At 46.4% G+C, this 21917-nt stretch overlaps 1 protein-coding gene across 1 annotated transcript in view; it reads right to left on the reverse strand.

Annotated features, from left to right (window-relative positions):
• Positions 1-21917, reverse strand: part of TPRG1L (tumor protein p63 regulated 1 like) — a 166406-nt gene that overhangs the window by 45197 nt on the left and 99292 nt on the right. The window contains exon 4 of the mRNA XM_086921750.1: positions 1155-1308. Within this exon, the coding sequence (XP_086777876.1) occupies positions 1155-1308 (154 nt within the window). The remainder of the gene's footprint in view (positions 1-1154; positions 1309-21917) is intronic.

Here is a 21917-nt window from a genome sequence, read left to right on the forward strand (position 1 = left end):
GTTCCGCTCTTTCCTCTCGGACCGTTTTTTTAAAGTAGCCATTCCACCTGGCCAGTCCTCTTTCCACTCTCTGGGTCTGGGAGTCCCTCAGGGCTCTGCCTTAAGCCCCACACTGTTCAACCTGTATGTGAAACCGCTGGCCGCTGTCGTCAGGCAATGTGGCCTTACCATGACATCGTACGCCGACGACACGCAGCTGGCGGTGACACTCAGTGGGGACCCTGAGGTGAATGCGCCCAGATTCCGTGCAGGACTTATAGCTGTGGCCAATTGGATGCGTAGCAACTGCCTACAGCTTAATGCTAAGAAAACCGAGGTCCTGATTTTAGGGAAGCAGGCGGAACTTTGGGGAGACCAGTGGTGGCCTCCCGAATTGGGGGTGTCCCCCATTCCAGCGGCCGAAGTTAAAAATCTGGGGGTCTGGCTGGACTCCAACCTCTCTTTCACCAGTCATACTAAGAAGACAGCAGCTACCTGCTTTGGTATTCTGCGAGGACTGAGACCGGTCCTCAAATTCTTCGACCCTCCCACGCGGCAACTGGTGGTCCAGGCCTCTATCCTTTCTCGGCTGGACTACGGGAGTGCTCTGCTGCTTGGAGTTAATCAGGCTGAGGCTACTAGGCTTCAGAGGGTGCAGAATGCTGCTGCACGGGCCATTGTGGGCCTTCCGAGACGATGTTCTGTCTCCACTGTCCTGACCTCCCTTCATTGGCTTCCGGTCAGACAGAGAATCAAATTTAAGGCTCTCTGTCTGACATTTAAGATCCTGAAGCTTTCCTCCCCTCCTGCCCTCGCGGGCCTTATTTCTCCGTATACTCCCCACGCGGTCCCTCAGGTCTGAATCTCACCATCTGGCGATTAAGCCTAGGTTCAGACTGAGTAGGATGGGAGGACGCTCTTTTCGTATTCTGGCGGTCGATCTATGGAATTCCCTTCCTGTACACATTTGTGCCCTAAATAGCCTAACTCTTTTCAGACGCGCCATTAAAACCCACCTGTTCGCCTCTGTTAATTGATTCCTCTTCTTTTCAGCTTTGACCTGTTATGTTGTGGTACCTGATCAGGCGCCAGGACGCCCCTTCGCTGGGGCAGCTGTGCGCCGAATAAAAGTTATTAACATAACATAACATAACATAACATAACATATGCATTACCTGACAAAGCGATCCAATCTTTTCATCTGCACCTGCCATGGGATGTTCTGTAAAAGTTGTGTATGGCATTTTCACAGACCATGGATTCCATCTATTTAGAAAGGAGGGCTGGCTGCTCTTATCCCACTGAACACGGATCCCCATGCCATCTCGTCTGCAAAGAGAAACAAACACATATGTGCAAATTTGGATCTCAGTGAGTTTACATGCTTAGATAATGTCAGTTTTGTACATGCTGCTTCTCTGTATTCTGGTGGTAATGTGGTCCAAACAGTACAGTTATCCTGAAGAGTTAGAATTGTACATTTTCGCTTACACAAAATGGCTTGCACTGAAATATAATAAATATTCAGATAGGGACCTGAGGCACCATTAGAAGTTTCCCCAAGCAATGTGTTCCCTTAAATTGATGGGGAAAAGTCAAATGAAAATTACCTTTCAGACTGCTCATTTGCTATTCACCTCACTATAACCCTTCGCATTGCAGGCAAAGTCTGAAAATGAAATTCAGAATATCTGCCTGTGGGCTCCACAAGGCAACATGAAAATAGTGTACCTAACCCACTGATATTTCAAGGCCTCCCATGGCAAGTACCCAACCGAAGAGAGGTTCTTATTGCCCCATACAAGGAGTAAACTAGTCTCATCCTCTGCTTCCTCTTGGTGTGTTGAATACTTTGCAATGACACCTTCCGAGATACAAGTTTCAGAAGTCACTGGATATCAGATGTGAGTGAATGGAAAAAACATGTGCCCAGGTGGGCATAGAATTCCAAGCAGGGGATGGATTATTTAAGTGCTGTTGAGGTTTTTAGATTTTTTTAAATTTCAAATAGAAGTGTACTTGACTTTAGAGACTTTTTGAATCATCTATTATTTGGAGCAGGTCTGCTAGACAGTGAGGCAACTTGAAGCAAATGATTAACTAAGAAATAGGAAGCCATTGTAGGTCATGCAGTAAAGGGGAAGTGGTCACATTTCTTTACTGAATTAACAAAACTGTTGGCGGAGTATAAATTGGCTTTAAACAGAGTGATTGAAGAGAGGTGAGCCCAAGTAAGTTCTGAGTTGAAGTACATTTTTGATCTGACTTGCAGTGAACAGATATTTTAAAATAGAGGTTAGGAGGCAAATTTTCTTTGGGAAATGCGGATCCTTTTTTCATCTTGCTTATATGGAGTATGAGTGTAAGTAATTCATCTAGAGGACGATCAAAAGATCTGTCCTATGGGTCTTAGGAAAATGAGAAAATAAGTTACTTACCTGCAACTACAGTTATCCAGTATTGGTATCTTGCATAGATTCACATGCCTGAATCATTCCCCGTCGTCGAGGCGTGAGCCCCACGGTAATAATAAATACAAAAGCAGTGCCTTAGTAAGAAACTGTAGTAGGCTGACAAGACAATAGGCCCAAAGCTTAGTAGCCTATCTACCTCATTGTATGAAAAGAACTGAAAAATAGTTCCAACCAATCAGATGCCAGCACCCTCTAGAACCTTCCCAGCAGAGGCAGTTCTCCTCAGATTTTCTTAGCACAAGTGAGAAGTATGTATCCCCATTAGAGAACTGCCCTGCCGGGGAGGAAGGTGGGTGCATGTGAATCTATGAAAGATACCAATATTGGATAAGGAAAATGCTACTTACCAGTATGCATCTGTTCTTGGCATGTAGAGATGCAGAGTTACACACTATGCATAGATGGCCACCTAGTGTTGGGCCCGGATGTTTGCAGTTTGTTTTCTTGCAGCAAAGTCTTTCGGATTCACGGTATAGGTGACTCCTCCTTAGGATGATACTGCGCATGGGCATCGGCTCCATCCCCAGATTGTTTATTGACATTAGGGAAGTGATGGAGCTGTACAAGAAGTAGTGATGTCCATGTGATTTGTGTCTAATTAAGAGAATACTGGAACAGCTAAAGGTAGCCGGGGAGGCGGGTGGGCGTGTGTAACTCTGCAGCTCTACATGCCAAGAACAGATGCATACTGGTAAGTAGCATTTTCCGTTCGAGGCATACATTGTATAGCAGTACCCACACGAAGCGGCAACCACCAATATCAGTAACCACCCATATCTGTTACAGTTGTTTGAAACCGTGTTTTTAATACAGCCTGGCCCACAGTGGCTTGTTGTTTGGTTTGCACATCTGCACAATAATGTTTTGTGAATGTGTGCGGTGTGAGCCATGTAGCTGCTCTGCATATGTCATCTAAGGAGATGTTCCCTAAGAATGCCATTGAAGCCCCTATCTTTCTTGTTGAGTGGGCTTTTGGAGGAATTGTTAACGTGCCTTTTGCTTTTTGGTAACAAATTTGTATGCATTCAACTATCCATCTGGCGATCCCCGATTTTGATATAGGGCTGCCTTTGTGTGGCGGCGAAAAAGACACAAAAAGTTTTGTTTTACGAAACGATTGTGTTCTTTCGATATAGTACAGCGGAGCTCTTTTAACGTCTAAAGTGTGTAGAGCCCTTTTGAGGCTGCGAGAAGAATACGGGCAGCTCAACGGATTGGTTTAGATGGAATGGTGGACTGACTTTAGGCAGGAATTCTGGATTAGTACGAAGAACCACTTGGTTATGATGCATTTGCAAAAAGGGTTCTTGAATGGTAAATGCTTGTAGTTCACTAACCCTTCTAAGAGAAGTAATTGCTACTAGGAAAGCTACTTTCCAAGTTAGGAATTGCAATTCACATTTATCTAATGGTTCAAAGGGAGGACCCATTAACCTTGTAAGAACAATGTTCAGGTTCCACACTGGTGCTGGTGGCGTTCTGGGAGGAATTATTGTTTTGAGTCCTTCCATGAAAGCTTTAATAGCTGGTACTCTAAAAAGAGACAGTTGTTGCGATGGCAGCGAGGTGCAGCATGATAGACGTATAGGCTAGGTTACACTTATGAAGGTGTAATAGATATCCTATGATGTGTTTGATAGACACGTCTAAGGGATCTATTTAGTTATTTTGGCAGTAGTTAAAGCGTTTCTACTTAGCAGCATAACATGCTCTGGTAGTGGGACGTCTAGCTTCTTTAATGATGTTCATGCATTCCGTAGGAAGGTTGAGGTAACCAAACTCTATGACCTCAGGAGCCAGATCGCTAGGTTGAGCTGAGCTGGGTCCGGGTGTCTTATCTCTCCATGGTTCTGCGTTAATAGGCGTGGAGATAGATTTAGTTTTTGATGTGGCACTACAGACATTTGCAGCAGCATGGTGTACCACGGTTGTCTGGCCCAAGTTGGAGCGACTAGTATGAGTGTCAGGGAATGATTTTGTAGTTTGCACACCACTAACGGAAGTAGTGGGAGAGGAGAAAAAGCGTATGCAAATAGCCTTGACCAGTTCATCCATATCGCATTGCCCTTGGACAATGGTTGTGGGTATCTGGCGGCAAAGTTTGGGCATTTTGCGTTTTCGTGGGTGGCGAAGAGGTCTATCTGAGGTTGTCCCCACATTTGGAAGAACGGATGAAGAACTTGCGGATGAAGTTCCCACTCGTGGATCTTCTATGTTTGTCGACTTAGCAGATCTGCGATAGTGTTTTGTACTCCTGGGACGTGTTGGGCTAAGAGGAAGATTTTTAGCGGTATAGCCCATCTCCATATCTGCTGTGCTGACTGAGAGAGCTGCATAGAGTGTGTCCCTCCCTTGTTTGTTTATGTAGTACATAGCTGTCATATTGTCTGTGCGGACTAAAAAAGCTTTGCCTGACACTTGAGTTTGAAATGCTTTCAGAGCTAGAAGCACGGCTAGCAACTCCAAATGATTGATATGGAGTAACTTTTGTTGCGGTGTCCACCTGCCCTGCATGGTGTGATGCAGTAGATGGGCTCCCCAGCCGGAGAGAGATGCGTCCGCTGTCATGGCTACTTGGGGAACTGGCTCTAGAACCTTGGAAAGGTTTTTGGTGTTCCACCATTGCAGAGAACGAGGAGTCCGACCGTCTACCAACACTAGGTCTTAAGTGACCTTGAGCCTGGTTCCATTGGCGTGCTAGGCACTCTTGAAGTGGACGCATTTGCAATCTTGCGTGAGGCACTACAGACATGCAAGATACCATCATTCCTAAGAGTTGCATGAACACTCGAGCTGGTAGCGAGTGTTGTGGTTTGAATTTTGTTAGGAGATTTTGTACACTTGTTATCCTGGCTGGAGAGGGATAAGCTAGTGTTAATTGGGTGTTTATTGTAGCGCCGAGATAATGTTGTATGTGCGAGGAGTGCAGATGGGATTTGACGTGATTTACCGTGAATCCCAAGTTGTGAAGCAGTTGAACAGTAACTTGAGTGTTTTGCACACACTGTCTGTGGAGCTGGCTTTTATGAGCCAATCGTCCAGATATGGGAAGACGTGAATGTGCTGTCTTCTTAGGTGTGCTGCTACTACTGCTAGGCATTTGGTAAACATCCATGGCGCTGTTGTGACCTCGAATGGGAGCACTTTGAACTGGTAGTGTTGTCAGTCTAGCACAAATCTGAGATATTTTCTGTGTGCTGTGTGGATGGGAATATGGAAGTAGGCGTCCTTGAGATCTAGAGTGACAAGGAAGTCGTTGTAGTGTGACCATATGAAAATGATCTGACTGTATGTAAAGGTTTAGAGGTCTGAGGTGTAGGATGGGTCTTAGAGATACGTCCTTCTTTGGTATTAAGAAATATAGGGAATATACTCCTTTGTTTTTCTGATGCTCTGGAACTATTTCTATTGCATTTTTCTGCAAGAGAGATAGTACCTCCTGTCTGAGCAATGTTAAATGTTCCTGTGACATTGGACGTTGCTTGGGTGGTATGTTTGGGGGGGTAGATGTTAGTTCCAGACAATAACCTGATTGAATTATTTGGAGCACCCACCTGTCTGATGTGATGTTTTCCCAGGCTGCCAGGTACTGTTGAAGTCTTCCCCCGACAGGAGTAGAATGAGGCGGGCGAAGGGAGTCATTGGGCAGGGGTAGAGGCCGAGCGCGAGTTGTTATTTTTGCCTCTGCCTTTGTTATTGTTACCACTGTACCCACCCCTTTGGTAGCCTTTACTGTAGGTAGACTGTGTAGGGGCTTTGTACGAGGTAGTAGCGGTGTCTGAAGTGTATCCCCCTGGTGGCACTTCGATAGTTTGAGCGACAAAATAAACGTCTGGGAGCCTGCGACTGCAGGGCTCCCATAGATTTGTCGGAGTCTGTATCTTTCTTCATTTTCTCTAATGATACATCTACCTCGGGTCCGAATAGGTGGTGTTCGTCAAAGGGTTGGTTAAGAATGGTGCTTTGTACCTCGGGTTTGAACCCAGATATGCGCAGCCAGGCGTGTATGCGTAGCAAGACGCTGGTGTTAACTGCCCTAGAGACAGTGTCCGCTGCATCAAGGGCACACCTAATAAGAGGTGTTTGTGATGTTTTTCCCCTTCTGAATGAGCTTGTTTGCTCTATCCTTGTACTTGTCAGGGAGATGCCTCATTAGTGACTCTAGCTCAACGTAATGTGCCCTGTCATATCTGGCTAGCAGTGCCTGTGTATTGGCGATACGCCACATGTTTGCTGCTTGAGACGCTGTTCTTTTGCCTGATGCATCAAGTAGCTTAGACTCTTTATCTGGTGGTGCAGCCTCACCAGATGTTTGTGAGTTTGCTCTCTTGCGTGCGTTGGAAACTACAAGTGAGTCTAGTGGTACTGGGCCTTTAATATATGCTGGGTCTGATTGGGCAGCTTTATATTTTTTCTCTATCCTAGGGTTAATGACCAGAGTTCTGACTGGGTCTTTGAAGACTTCAGGAGCATGCTTGATAACTCCTTTGAGCATGGGCAAGATGGATGAAGATCTTTGTGCATGATCAAATGTATCCATCAGGAAGTCTTCCTCAACAGGGTCTGTATAAATATCTACCCCATGATAATGTGCAGCCCTGTGGATTAATTCATTAAACCCTATAGTGTCTTCTGGTGGGGAAGGTCTTGAGGGGTAAATGTCATCCTGAGGGACATTTGGGACATCTGGGGTGGTATAATCGTCCCACGGGTCTAGGGATCCTCTGGGTATGTAGGATCTGGTGTGTTACTCCCCATATCATCAGAGGTATTATCCCTATGTGGTGTGATAGGGGATGCTGGAGAATGGTGTGATGGTGGTGATGGTACAGGCGAGAGAGAAGGGGAAGGTGGTCTTAAGGGAGAGTTAGCCATGTCCTTCTTCTTTGAATGCGGAGCTGGTGTGTCCAGTGGTCGCTTTTTTGGAGCCAAAACTAGGTGTCCAGTGACTGGGTCTTTAGCCAGAGTCTTTTGAGCAGGGTCTGGGTAGGATAAATCCACTGCCGGGGGTTGATCTTTTGGTGCGGAGGAAGTCTTGTGCACCGAGATGGCCTGTTTTGTTTTTTTGGCAATGTCTTTCACTGGGGAGGCAGCCGCCTTTTTCCGCTCCGAAGCTTTTTTCGGTTCCGAGTGTTTTTTCGGTTCCGGTACCGTTTTTGGATCAGATGACTTTTTCGGATCCGATGACTTTTTCGGTTCCGGGGGTGTCTTGGAATCCGAAGCAAGCTTGCTTGGTTCCGTTCTGGGTTTCGGAGCCGAAGGAGTAGTTGGGTGCTTCGGCCTCGATGGCTTGGATGCCGGGGCAGTTGTCTTTTTCTGTGCCGATTAGTGTGCGCCGGCACCGTGTGAAGGTCGACTAGAGCTCGAGTCGCCTGAAGGCTTGGTTAGCTTCTTAGCCGGGCTGAAGGTGGGGCAGTAGAAGCAGTTTGCCGGTGTGCACCTGAGCTGGAGAGCGAGGGTGTGACCGGGGCCTTCTGTGTCGAGGAGGGGTCGGGGTCGACAGTCTTACATACGACGCGCTGTGCTGGAGTGATGTCCTCGATGTGGGAATCTTCTGCTTCTGCCTCGGAGCTGCTGTCGACGTTGTGCTATTCCGGGACGTTGACGCCCTCCTCGAAGATGTCGTCCGGAATCAGAGCTGAAGATCTTTGAGCCATTGTTCTCCTCGCTCTTCGGTCCCGGATAGTCTTTTTGGCTCCGGAGAGAGACAGAGGTTACACAGCTCGTGCAGGTCGGTGTGAGGAAACTTCAACCCACATTGAGGACACTTCTTAAATGGCGTCCTTTCCATGAGCTGGAGTTGAGGCCTAGGTAGGCCCGAAGGCCGTCGACGACCACCGGAATAGAGATCCTCGATGTTTGAAGATTAGCGTCGACTGGAAAGCGTTCGAAACTAAGTTTTGTAGTTGGGTGAGGATTGCGCACCGAAGTAAATCGGTTCAAACACGGAGCGCTGGAAACACATCCGAGCCCGGTGGCGGAAAAAAATCTGGGGATGGAGCCGATGCCCATGCGCAGTATCATCATAAGGAGGAGTCACCTATACAGTGACTCCGAAAGACTTTTCTACAACAAAACTGCAAACATCCGGGCCCAACACTAGGTGGCCATCTATGCATAGTGTGTAATCTGCAGCTCATATGCCTCGAACCATAGTAGTTACAGGTAAGTAACTTATTTTCGTATCCAGTATTGGGGTATCTTTCATAGATTCAAATGCCTGAATCAGAATAGCAAGCAGTAAACCTAATAATATTGTTTGCGGAAGGTGGGAGACAAGGCGTAAATCTACATATCCCCCACACATCAGGAAGGTTATAGAGCACTAGAATATGTAAATACATACCCATGCAGAAACCCTCTGAAATTAAATAGTTATAGCCATTTAACATACTGCATATTAAAAAACAATATGCGATAACCAGAAACATTACAGTGAATATGATCATTATTATACATCATAAATGCAATATGAGAGATATTTAAAAGTCTAACCTTAATGAAGGAGATGTTGAAGATCAGCTTGTCCCACTGCTGCATCGTCCTGCGACGCAGACTGTAAGCAGTAGTGTTTCGTGAACGTGTGGACATTCTTCCATGTCGCAGCACGACAAATACTCTCCAATGTGACCCCAGCAAATAAGGCTGTGGAAGCTGACATAGTTCTGGTGGAATGGGCTTTGACCTTTCTGTGCAAAGGTTTGTTGGCTTTTTCATGGCAAAATTGTATAACAGAAGACAGCCATCTGGCTACAGTTGCTTTTGTCACGGCCTGTCCTAATGTGGCTTGACCATAAGCAATCAACAACTGATTAGATAGTCTGATATCCTTAGTCTTTTGAAGGTAGAACTTCAAGCAACGTTTTACGTCAAGAGTACCAAGCTTTTTCCGCCGGTGTAACTGGATCTGGGAAGAAAGTTTTCAGCTTTACAGGTTGGTTTAGATGGAATTGAGATGGTACTTTAGGAATGAATTTTGGATTTGTTCGTAACGTGACGTAATCTTTAGTGAAATGCAGAAAAGGTTCTGAAATTGTGAAAGCCTTGATTTCACTAACCTCCGGGCTGAAGTGAGAGCTAATAAAATGCCACCTTCCAGGTTAAGAACTTGAGCTCTGCCTTGTGAATGGGCTCAAATGGCCTCCTCATTAATTGAGATAAAACTGTATTGAGATCCCATTCCGGAGGTGGAGGTCGAATTGGAGCAAAAACTCGAAAACGCCCTTTTAAAAATTGTTTGATAAGTGACGAAAAACAGAGTGATGGTCTGTTAGGACTCTTTCTGAATCTAGAAATCGCAGCGAGATGGACTTTGATAGATGAGAAAACTAGACCTGCTTTAGCTAAGGATAGTAAGTACAGAAGGATATCCTCTGGTGGAGCTTGGAGTGGATGGACATTGTTTCACACCAATGACAAAAACGCTTCCATTTAAAAAGATATGTCTTGATAGTACTTTGAGCATGGGCTTTAGATAGAATATCTCTACAGTCCTGAGAAATTTTGAAATCCTTGAATTCTAAGAAGTCAGGAGCCAGGCGTGCAAGTGAAGCGACTGTGGATCCGGGTGTAGAATCTGACCTCTCTCACTCGTCAGCATCGTGAGTGTTGGCTTTAAACGAACAGGACGCTGTTGTGACAACAGGAATAACTCTTGGAACCAATACTGCCTCAGCCAGCGAGGAGCAATTAGGATGAGACTGCAATGTTCCCTCTTCATTTTTTGCAGAACCCTCGGTATTAATGGTATTGTGAGAAAAGCGTACGCATAAATCCCTGACCATCGCATGGACAGGGCATTCCCTCTTGTTACCCGTTGAGGAAATCTGCTGGCGTAATAAAGGCATTTGCTGTTGTTGCAAACAGATCCAGGGTTGGCGTGCCCCACAACCGGAAGATCCTGTTCACCTGTTCTTGTTCCAACTCCCACTCGTGACATCCTGTGAGAGATCTGCTGAGGTTGTCGGCCAGAGAATTCTGAATTCCCTTGACATGCTCTGCTCTGAGTGTTATGCCATGTTTTATAACCCATTCCCACAATTCCCGAGCTTCCTGCGATAGGGAGAGAGACCTCGTTCCCCCCTACTCGTTGATATAATACATGCTGGTGGTATTGTCCGTACGCACCAGCACTGAGGAGTTTGCGATTCTCGGAAGGAATGCCTGAAAAGAAAGAAAGATGGCTCGTAGTTCGAAATTGTTGATGTGCTTCTGCTGGTATTGTTGAGACCATCGTCCTTGAATTTGAAGGTCTTGGAGATGTCCTCCCCAACCTTCCATGGATGCATCAGTGGTCAGGACAAACTCTGGAGAAGTGGTCAGCAACGTGAGACCCGGAGATAGTTTGCTTCTTTTTGACCACCAGTGAAGCGAATGTATCATTCGCGAGGTTACCTTTATGGAATCGTCGAATAACCCTCTGGCCTGTTGCAATTGCAGCTCTTCCTGCAGAGGTCTCATCCTGAGCCTTGCAAGCAGGACTAAGCTGATCGCCGAAGAGCACATCCCCAGAAAAGAAGCAAATGTTCGGACTGAAACAGACTTTCTTCTTGAAATTACCTTTGCCAGGTTTTGTAACTTGTTCTGACGATCTTCTGACATGAACGCCTTGCACTGTTTGGTGTCTAGCGTTGCTCCCAGAAAAGTTAGAACCTGGAGATGTTGCAACCTTGACTTGTTTGCATTGAGAGTGGTTAGAAATGGGATTTCTGGTTGGCTAAGGCTTGCTCCAAAGCCAGGCAGAAACCACCACTCTAGTCAGGGCAAGGGAGTTACACGCCAAAGACAACCCCTGATCACCCCCTTGGTAGCTTGGCACGAGCAGTCAGGCTTATCCCGGAGGAAATGTGTAAAGCATTTGCACACGCACCCACCAGCAACAACATCCCAGGCCCCCCACACAAGGAAATCCACGCAAGGTTATATCAAAAATAGCCTTTGTAGTATCAAAACACATCAGATAGTAATCACACCAAATACATTGTGCCAACTGGCACTGGCACGGGCAATATTTACAAGGGATTATGTACACCTGACAGGGCCACATGGACCACGGTCAGGATCATCACAAAGTGAACTTGGTAAAGGTGAACTAAAACATTTAAGTAAAATAGGTCATAGAACTTACAGTCAGTAAACACTGATAATCACTGCACTTGCAACAGTCTGTGCCATGATATCCATCATACACAGTATCTCACTGCATTTGCAACAGTCTGTGCCATGAAATCCATCATACACAGTATCCCATCAGTCTAACTACATTAGACCCTCACCACCTAAGTAAAATCTTACACTAGGGGCGTAAATCACACAGGGAAGTACAATCTCCCTAACATAAACCTAAACAGGTAAAACAACCTCCTATGCAGAAATCTTATAGAGAGGCATCAAACACAGGGTGCGCAAAACATACTACACACAGTACATTTCCTAACACCAAAGCATTAGCACATAATTCACATCAAGGTCCTGGTTGCGCCACTGCGCCAAAACCTAAATGTTGCAGCGGCCCACTACTTGCTGGGCAGCTGAGGACAAGAACAGGGCCTAAACGCTGCAGCTGGCACTAAGTGCTGCGCAGCTGTGGAAGGCCAAGGTAGGGGCGAAGGAGTGCGACTCACTCCTGAGTCCAAAGACATGTCCCTAGAAAGGAAAACCCAAACGGTGCAGCTGCCCACTACTTGCTGGGCAGCTGTGAATCAAAAACTGCGAATTACACACATCGCAAAATGTGGGAGCCATCTGGTTCTGGAAATAGCATGTGGTGGGGAGCACACTGGCTCCTAAAGTGTTTATGCCCACTAGCCCCTCATGGGGACTCTAAATTAAACGGGGCCTTGTCGGAGCCACGGAGGCTCTGGATGAATGGGGCCCAACAACATCGGGGTGGGCCCCTAAACAATACAGCATGAGCCCCTCTGGGCCCGAATCAACAATTGGGGCCCGGTAGAGCCACACATAGGCTCTTGAAAGGACTGGGGCTGAACCAGTGAAGCGGCCCTCTGCCAAGTGGGGCCGCTCGTGAAAACAACAATGGTGCCCTCACTAGCACAAAAACTAAGCCGGCCCAGGAGGGAGCGGCCCGCTCAAGGGTAAACAATAAAATGGGGGCAGACATCCTCAGAGGCCCCTCGGTGAAGCGCCTGCACGTTAACTGAAGGAGACACCCTCGAGCCCCTTTCTTACCGGCTCTCTACGGCGTCTCTCCGGCTCGGGCAGCACTTCTCTTCCGGGGCTCCCTCTAGCACATGGGAGCCCTGCAACACTCTGGCTGCTTCCTGCTGGCGGCCCCGGGGCTCTCACCAACTCACGGGAGCCCCGGGCAGCGGGAGGAGAGTACTCGGACCCTTCTCTCGTCTCCTGGGCAGCTCCTCCGCCTCTTCCGGAGGCGGGCGTGGGACTTCCTTTCTGAAACCGTAAGTCCCGCCCGCCGTCAGGCACTATGGTGCCTGACTTCCTGTGAGCCCGCGGCTGTGATCCTCGGGGCACAGAGAGGGGTAGGCTCCCTCTATCATAAAACTAAATAGGTAGGCACCCACTTTGGAGCACATCAAAACGGGGTGGGCACCCGTAATAATAATGAAATAAGCGGGGTGAGCACCTGCAATGGCCACCAAAGGGCAGGAGCGCTTCCTTGCCCCCCCCCCCCCCCCGGGAAAACGACAGCGCGCTGCCCATAAATGCAAAATAAAGCGCTCACAAGGCCACAAAAAGAAGGATCCCCCAGAGCAAAGGGTCCCAGCAGTCCTGGGCATCAGGAGGGGCAATGCAGGGCCCAGGGGCCAGCACACAGGGCACTCCAGCAAGGAAACAGCCCCCATGGCGGTCCCTCCTGGGCCCCACTAGCAGCAAGCCCCCTCCTGTTAGGATCCGAGCAGGAACTCCAGGTATCCAGGCATCCAGGGGCAGGGCAGAGCCCAGGGAGGCAAGCCTTCCCCTGGGCCCAGCAGCAGCACACCCTTGGTAGATTCAAGTCAGGAACAAGAACATTTTTTATACACACAAATCCTTTGTCTAAAAAGGTGCAGGCAAGGGGCGAACCAGATGTAACTGGTTCTGGACACACAAATCCTTTGTCTAAAAAGGTGCAGGCAAGGGGCGAACCAGATGTAACTGGTTCTGGAGCACTTTGTTTTGCTCAGCCCCTCTGCCTATTCACAGGGTGGGTCAGGGACATCAGACAAACCACAGGGGGTGGAGCCAGCATTGTGTAGGGAAGGCCCAGCCCTATTCAGGTCCCAGGTGCACTCCTCCCTGCCACCAACATGCAGATCTCTCCATTTACCGCTGGGGCAGACCCATCCTGACTCCTGGAGCCAGGCACACCAGCCAGCTCCAGCCAATCACAAGCCACAGTCAATTCACATTTACTGCACAGACAGGCCAACTTCTAGAAGTGGCACTTCCACACTAGACACAATAAATCTGCACACATCATCGCGCAGCATTCAATCTCACGAGTCCGTACATACCAAACTCGACCCTGCACTCCCCACACATCAGGAACTACCATGGACACACATATTCCCCATGCATTTCTATGGGAGGGCAGGCCAATCTCACACACGCACTCAGAGAGCGCACGCACTTTACACTGGGACACAGTGTCAAAGTGCGCCAAGACCAGAAATCACTATACTGATGTAATATTAAAAGGCAAAAAGTAGGCAAAAAGTTCAGGGGTGAACCTGCCAGAAGGGCCAAGTCCAACAAGATTGAGCTCCAGGTTTGAGAATAGATGAAGGCAACTTTTGACGGCCTGTCTCATAGCCTGCTTTGATGGTCCTTTGAGCAGCCAGTCGTCGAGGTATGGGAAGACTTGAATCCCCAGAGACCTCAGAGTGGCAGAGACTGGAGCTAGGCATTTTGTGAATATTCTCTGTGCCGATTTCAGTCTGAATGGAAGCACCTTGAATTGAAAGAGGACGCCAGCCACTGTGAATCTCAGGTATTTGCGATGTTTGGGATATGGAAGTAAGCGTCTTCCATGTCCAGAGATGCCATAAAGTCCCCTTCGTTGAGACAGCTCAACACATCTGCCAGCATCACCATTCGAAAACTCTGCTTCTTCAGAAACTTGTTGAGCATGCACAAGTTGATTTTTCCTTATGAGAAAGAAACAAGAGTAGAATCCTTTCCCTTTTTGCGAGATTGGAACTTTTTCTATCGCATTCTTGCCGAACATGTTTAAAGCTTTCCTGAACAGTAAGTGAAGACAAGGGGGAGGAGGACCCTTGGGAGGGGTCGTAGGTGGCTTCCTTAAGAACTCTAGAGTGTGACCTCCTTGAACAAGGTCGAGGACCCACTGATCTGATGTGATGTGCTGCCATTGTTGAAAAAAGGCTGAGATCTTTGCGTCCACAGGGAGGGTAAAAGATTTAACTGGCGTCCGGCAAAGCTCATTGTCTTTTATTTGAGTCACAGCCTTGATTATTTGACCGTCGTCGTCCGCCCTGACGAGAGAAATTACTTGAAGATGATTGCCTGTAAGAAGACTGGTAATAAGGCTGCTTATATTGAGATTAGTCTGTACCTCAGGTCTAAAAGAGGTTGCTTTGAGCAATTCCCTGGCGTCTAAGAACAGCAGCCCCCGCTAGCTGCCGAAAATTAGTATTAGAAATGTCTAAGGCGCAGTCAATAATTTCTGATACCGCCCGTTCCCCTTAGAGCGCTATTCTCCGTGCTTCCTGCTGGAGATCTTCAGGTATAAGTTCTAAGAACTCAGATAACTCTGACCACATCTGGCTGTCATAACGAGCTAAGATTGCCAGAGAGTTTGCTGCCTTGATGGATGACACAGCATTGATGGAAAACATTTTGCCCATCAAATCGAATTGTCTACCTTCTTTATCTGGTGGGTTGAGATTGAGGTGGATGGACTCTTTGACCTCTGCTGTGCAGCCTGCGAAATTACAGAGTTCGGACGCTGGTGTCCCACAAGGCAAGATGGAGTCTCTGGTGGTGCTCGATATTTCTTTTCAAATCGAGGAAGGACCGCGGGTATAGAGGCAGGTGTCTTCATTATCTTAAGGCCTTCCTTCCAAATAAAATCTATGATCAGTATTGCTCGGGTAATTTTTCTATAACCTTCTTTGAAGTCGTGAAGAAAACAATCAGATTGTTCGATAGTGACCGGAAGTTCGAACCTTGCTGCTGCCTGTTGCATAATGTTATGAAAGCCGCCAATATCCTCAGGTGGTGAATCAGAGGGTTGCGGCATAGGAGGCGAAGGCATGGGGATTATATATTCATCCCAAGGATCCCCAGATACATTATCATTAGGCAATTCACCTTCCTCTCTTTCATCCTCATCTGATGATGAAGTATCTTGACCCCCTTGCGGTATAGCTTCTACAGGGTGTCTCGGAGAAGTAGGATCTTCTATTGGTGGCGTAGGTGTAACCGCCGGCATGGTAGGTAAAATTGGAGTAGTCGATGTAGGTGGAAACCTCTGCTGATAATCAGCCAACATGGCCTGCAAATCTTGGATCAGAGAAGGAGGAAGATGACTTGACTCGTACGAATGTGGAACCTTATGTGACTGCCCATGATATGGCGTAGATAAGTCTTCTTGATAAAAATGTTCCTGGTAGTCTTCCTCTTCATCTTGACATTTTATATGTGTATCTGACGGATGGCGTGCAATCCCAAAAGGACCTTCTTCCTCCCAGTCATCCTCATCGGATTCCTCTTCTTCTACATATGTCTCTGAGATGTGTGATGGCAACAACGGAGATATATTAGGATAGTCTTGCCTATGGTACGTTTTTAGTTGAAAGTGGGTGTACGTAACAGGCGATGCTTGAGATACCTGTGGAATCGCTGACCAAGTTCTCGCAGGTGGACTTCTGGTCATTAAGGGACTCTTCATCGACAGGGGCGTCTTGACCAAAGGTGTAATAGACAATTGAGCAGTTGACAATGATGTCGTTGTTGGAATCTTCGTCGACGGGCTCGTTGTCGATGGGCTCGTCGTCAATGGGATCTTCGTCGACGGGCTCGTCGTCGATGGGCTCGTCGTCGATGGGATCTTCGTCGACAGGGCTGCCGTTGACAGTCTTATCGTCGACAGGCTCTTCGTCGTCGGGCCTAACGTCGACGGGCTTGTCTTCGACGATATCTTTGACGTCAACGGGCCATTCGTCGACTATGACTTCGACTGGGTTTTTGTCGACTATGACTTTGTAGATGTAGAACCCGTTGTCGATGGGGCTGACGTTGACGCTGCCGTTGTCGGCGACTTAGATGAAGAAGTGACAGAAGAGGATTCATTAGTCCCAGAAGACTTCTTTGTAGTAGAAAATTTTGAATACACAATAGGAGAGGTTATAGCTCTTGTAGAGACCGTAGATAAAGTACTTGAAGTAGAAGAGGTCAAAGAAACTGTGTGAGAAGACACCAGAGAAAGTCTTGATCTGGGCTTTACTCACTGTTTTTGTAGCTGAAGATTTGGAAGACTCTGAAGGCAGAGATAAAGGTGATTTAGAAGGAGGAGAAGATGACCTCCTTGTGTGCTCTGAAGCTCTATGAGAGGATTTGTGATGTTTCCTCCCCTCAGGAGAAGAGCTGTCCCTGGATCTGGCTCTTTTACTGGAAGTAGAGGCCCTGTCCTCCTCATCTGTAGAAGATGATTTGAGCCATAAAAGAACCCTTGCCTCCCTGTCCCTGATGGTTTTGGCAGGGAAGGTTCTACAAATCCTACAATCCCTAACAATATGGTTACTTTGTAGACAGTAGATGCAGTCTTTATGCTGATCATCTACATGGACCCGCTTTTTATCACAGGTCCTGCAACCTTGAAGAGAGCTTTCTTTTCAGACATCCTGAAGAGAAAAAGAAGAAAACTGAGGAGGCACTCGGGGAGACTCCCACAGGACATGCAGTGAAAATCTGAGGAGAACTGCCTATGCTGGGAAGGTTCTAGAGGGGGCTGGCATCTGATTGGCTGGAACTATTTGTCAGTTCTTTTCATACAATGAGGTAGATAGGCTACTAAGCTTTGGGCCTTTTTGGGCCTATTGTCTCGTCAGCCTACTACAGTTTCTTACTAAGGTACTGCTTTTGTATTTATTATTACCGTGGGACACCCGCCTAGACGTCGGGGAATGATTCAGGCATGTGAATCTATGAAAGATACCCCAATACTGGATAAAGAAGCATTCCAGTTTCAACTAAGCTAGAGGGCTTGGGATTCAAATGTACTCTTTGTAGCTACAGATATGCCAACACGTCTGAAAATGTAAGAGTATTCCATAAAAGTTTTTCAAAAAAGATCTATGTGCGAGTTTGTGCTTTACCATAAATGGTAAAGCACAATATTGAGTAGAAGACCTCTCCCTATGAAGGGAGGGCCTTCTACTTGAATGGAACACTTCCTCTATTGCCAACCAGAAATTGTTCCTCAAACACAAACCTTTTGAGTGTCCTAAAATGTCTGCGCCAATTTGGAGTAGTTTTAGAAATTTAAAGAGTAAAGCTGTTAAAGAGTCTTCCTGAGCTTTCAGGAAGTATGAGACTTGTTCAGCCAACCGTTTGTAACAGATAAAGGCTACTGTCAAGAATTTGAATTTGGTTTACAATGTAGAGTTGGGCCCAAAATGGCAGGAACTTGTAGGGGTAATAGACATTGCTCACCATGAACTTGGAATAGTTTCTTGCAATTGTAAAAACATGCAACCTGTAGCTTGAATATGGTCATACATCGATCTACTTCCATTTTCAGCTCGAGTGGGGTGTGGGGGGGGGGGGGAAGGTTGGTAAAGGGCAAGCATGCTCACTTTACATATCAATTTGTTCACCGTTGGAAGTTGAAGATGGGTTTGTTTTCCTGCCCTTGATTGATTTTTTGAAACCACAAAGTAGGCAGAATACATTCATTTTCTTTAGTGGAATCACAAACATACTGTATGGCATATATTGTTAACAGTTGTTGGAATTCTATTTTGCCCATATGTTGGTAGTCATGGCAAAAAAAGTCAGTGAAATGGTAGGAAAACACCATGCAAAACATTCAGCACAGATTTATCTGTGTTGACTCTGGTCATTCTTTCTCAGGCATAGATAAGAGAAGGGTGGAAGGAAGGCTTTCAATATTTTCTACCTTTTTGCTGTTTATCTGAAGGATTCGGCTTCATCTGCTGCGATTGCCAGTAAGCCTTTCAGAAAAGGTTTTCCTACAGACTGGGGAGTAGGAGTAATTAAGCGAGAAATGAGGAAGAATTAAACAAACCACAATCTTAAGAAGAGAACAATCTTTTGAATAGACTGAAACAGATGCTGATGAAACACACCATCAAGAGAATCAGTGATGCGGTCTGCTACATGGATGGTGATCTTAACGTACAAGAATCATTTGAAAGCAGAGTCCTGGATGTCAATAAGGCTTTCAGTGACATATGTTTGATGAAAGGCATGTTAAGAGTTCTGTGTCACCAAACGGAGTGTAGACTCATGGTGTAAATTATGTTCCATAAAAATGCTATTTTTTGCATCTCATTTAGGGACAAAGTTCAGTAGACTATTCTGAGGAGTATTTCTCTAGGGAGTTTGGCAAAACAAGCAACGGAACCATTAAGCTTTGTTGTTTTTTTTTATCCTACAAGAGCCCTCACATTTCCACAAAAAAGTTTCTCAAAAGTGAGCAAGTTACACCAACACCATGCAGAGACCATTAGGATCTTTGATATATTTATTTCCCACATCTCATAAAAAGTAAGGTCAAGATGGATTAGTTACTTACCTGTAATCCTAGTTCTCTTCCAGGGGTATACTCATTAAAGTCATAAGCACTGAATTATCTCCGCCCATGAGCGGGGACCCGGAACACATAAACAATATACATATATATGTGTAAATATAACCAAAAGTACAAAGTACTAAGTAATTATACACATATACATGTATAATAACCACAATATGCAGCCTACCATTAACACTTAGGCTAATCAAACCAAAACCTTACACGTTCTGAAGCATGAAAATCTGCTGTATATAAATGCAATAAACAGGCATGAGCCTAAAATGCATTTCATAGCCATGAAAAACCTTTTATTTTCATCAAAGAACCTGTAGTAAACAGTTATTAGCCTAAAAGGGCTGCATATGAAAAAATGTCTGTGTACAGAAAATCAGACTGGCACCCTGCCTTTAAGGCTCCAGAGAATCTGCACACTTTGCCTTTAAGGCCTCCAGGAGAACTCTGTTCCCATCATGCCCCACAGGTGACAGTTAGGTCAGTTCTTTTGTACGGTACAGTAAACTTTAGCAGGAAGCTGCACTTAAACATATTGAAAACTTTAAACCTTAATGCTACTGCTCGCCCGGGGAGGCGGGAGGGTGCTTATGACTTTAATGAGTATACCCCTGGAAGAGAACTAGGATTACAGGTAAGTAACTAATCCTTCTCTTCCAGGGGATACTCATTAATAGTCATAAGCACTGAATAGAGTAGCAAGCTCATACCCACAGCAGCGGGCGAACAGATAAAAGCCTAGTCATACTTTAAAATCACAGTGTTTAACTAGTATTAGCAAACAAATTTCTGAGTGATGCTTGTCCCACTTGAGCATCAGTCTGAGCATCAGAATCCAAACAGTAATGGCGTGTAAACGTATGTACTGAACGCCAAGTAGCTGCTTTACATATCTCTGACATAGCTACATTCCTAAGGAGAGCTGTGGTAGAAGCTTTTCCCCTCGTAGAATGAGCCCTAGGTCTACCTGATAAAGACTTGTGGGCTAGCTGATAAGCCAGTAAGATACATGACACTATCCACCTAGAAATGGATCTCTTGGATGCTGCCAATCCAGTATTTGTAGGACCATAGTTCACAAACAGACAGTCCGTCTGTCTCAAAGACTTTGTTTTATCCAAGTAAAATTTCAAAACCCTTTTTAGATCTAATGAATGTAAAGTCCGTTCTGCTGGACTTGAAGGGTTCGGAAAGAAAGTAGGCAATGTTATGGATTGGTTAATATGAAAATCCGACACCACCTTAGGTAGGAAAGCAGGATGAGTCCTGAGCACCACTCTGTTTCCATGAAAAACTGTGTATGGTTCATTGCAACACAAAGCCTGGATTTCGCTCACCCTACGAGCAGAAGTGATGGCCACCAGGAACGCTACTTTCCAAGACAGGTGTTGCAAAGACGCTTTATGTATCGGCTCAAATGGGGGACCCATTAATTTAGTCAATACCACATTAAGCTCCCAAGGAGGAGACGGAGACCTGACTGGAGGATAAACCTTTCTTAACCCCTCCAGAAAATCCTTCACCACAGGATTTTGAAAGAAAGATATCTGTGTTGGCGATTTTCTATAAGCAGTTATTGCAGCAAGATGGACTTTGATGGAATTAAACTGCAAACCAGATTCAGCAAGGTAAAGAAGATAAGGCAAGACCACCTTTTCTTGACCATGAATAGGGTCCAGACCCTTACTCTGACACCAAAGGTAAAAGCGTTTCCACTTAAATCCGTAGGATTGTCTCGTAGAAGGCCGCTTTGCTTCCTTAACCACATCGCCGCTGCACCAATTCCCCCCCGGTGCTGAACTTTTCAGATTTACAGCATTTTATGACGAGCTGGGCTCGTCATCAGTGTGCGAGGAGGCTACACCATGACGAGCCCAGCTCGTCATGAGTGTGGAAGGGGTTAAGGATGTTCATACACTCCGGATTCAGCTGTAAGTGCCCGTACTGGATGACTTCAGGAGCCATGCTGCCAAGCGCAGGGAGGGTAGATTGGGATGAAACACTTGCCCCTTCTGCTTGGACAGAAGATCCGGGCGACACGGCAATCTCCTGTGCGGTGTTATTGACAACTGGAGGAGATCTGGGAACCACCACTGGCGTGGCCACTCTGGGCAAATCAGTATCATTCTGGAGTGAGTCTTGTACAGCCGATTGATCACTGCTGGTATCAACGGTGTCGGTGGAAAGGCGTACAGCAAATTTTGACACCAATCTATCAAAAGGGCATTCCCTTGAGATCCTTTCTGGTAGAACCTGGACGCGAAGACTGGGCATTTTGCGTTTGCCGCGTCTGCGAACAGATCTACATCTGGTGTTCCCCAATCCTGGAAAATGCTGTGCGCGACGTCTTCGTTGAGAACCCAGTCGTGCGCTTCGACGAAGTCTCTGCTGAGGTCGTCCGCCTGTATGTTGAGACTCCCCGGCAGGTGAATTGCTGTTATGGACAGGTCTCTCGCCAGTAACCAATGCCAGATGGTCTGGGCTTCTATGGAAAGAGTCCTGGATCTGGTACCCCCCTGCTTGTTTAAGTAATACATTGTAGTTGTATTGTCGGTTTGTACCAGGAGGGACCGAGTCTGTAGCGATGGCGCCAGGGATTTGAGAGCAAGATGGACCGCTCTGAGCTCGAGAAGATTGATGTGATATCCTTTCTCGAAGTCTGACCATTGCCCTTGTACCTGCAGAGGGCCCATATGCGCCCCCCAGCCTTG

This window comes from Lissotriton vulgaris, chromosome 5 (genome assembly GCF_964263255.1).
Source record: "Lissotriton vulgaris chromosome 5, aLisVul1.2, whole genome shotgun sequence".
In the NCBI taxonomy this organism is placed as follows: domain Eukaryota; kingdom Metazoa; phylum Chordata; class Amphibia; order Caudata; family Salamandridae; genus Lissotriton; species Lissotriton vulgaris.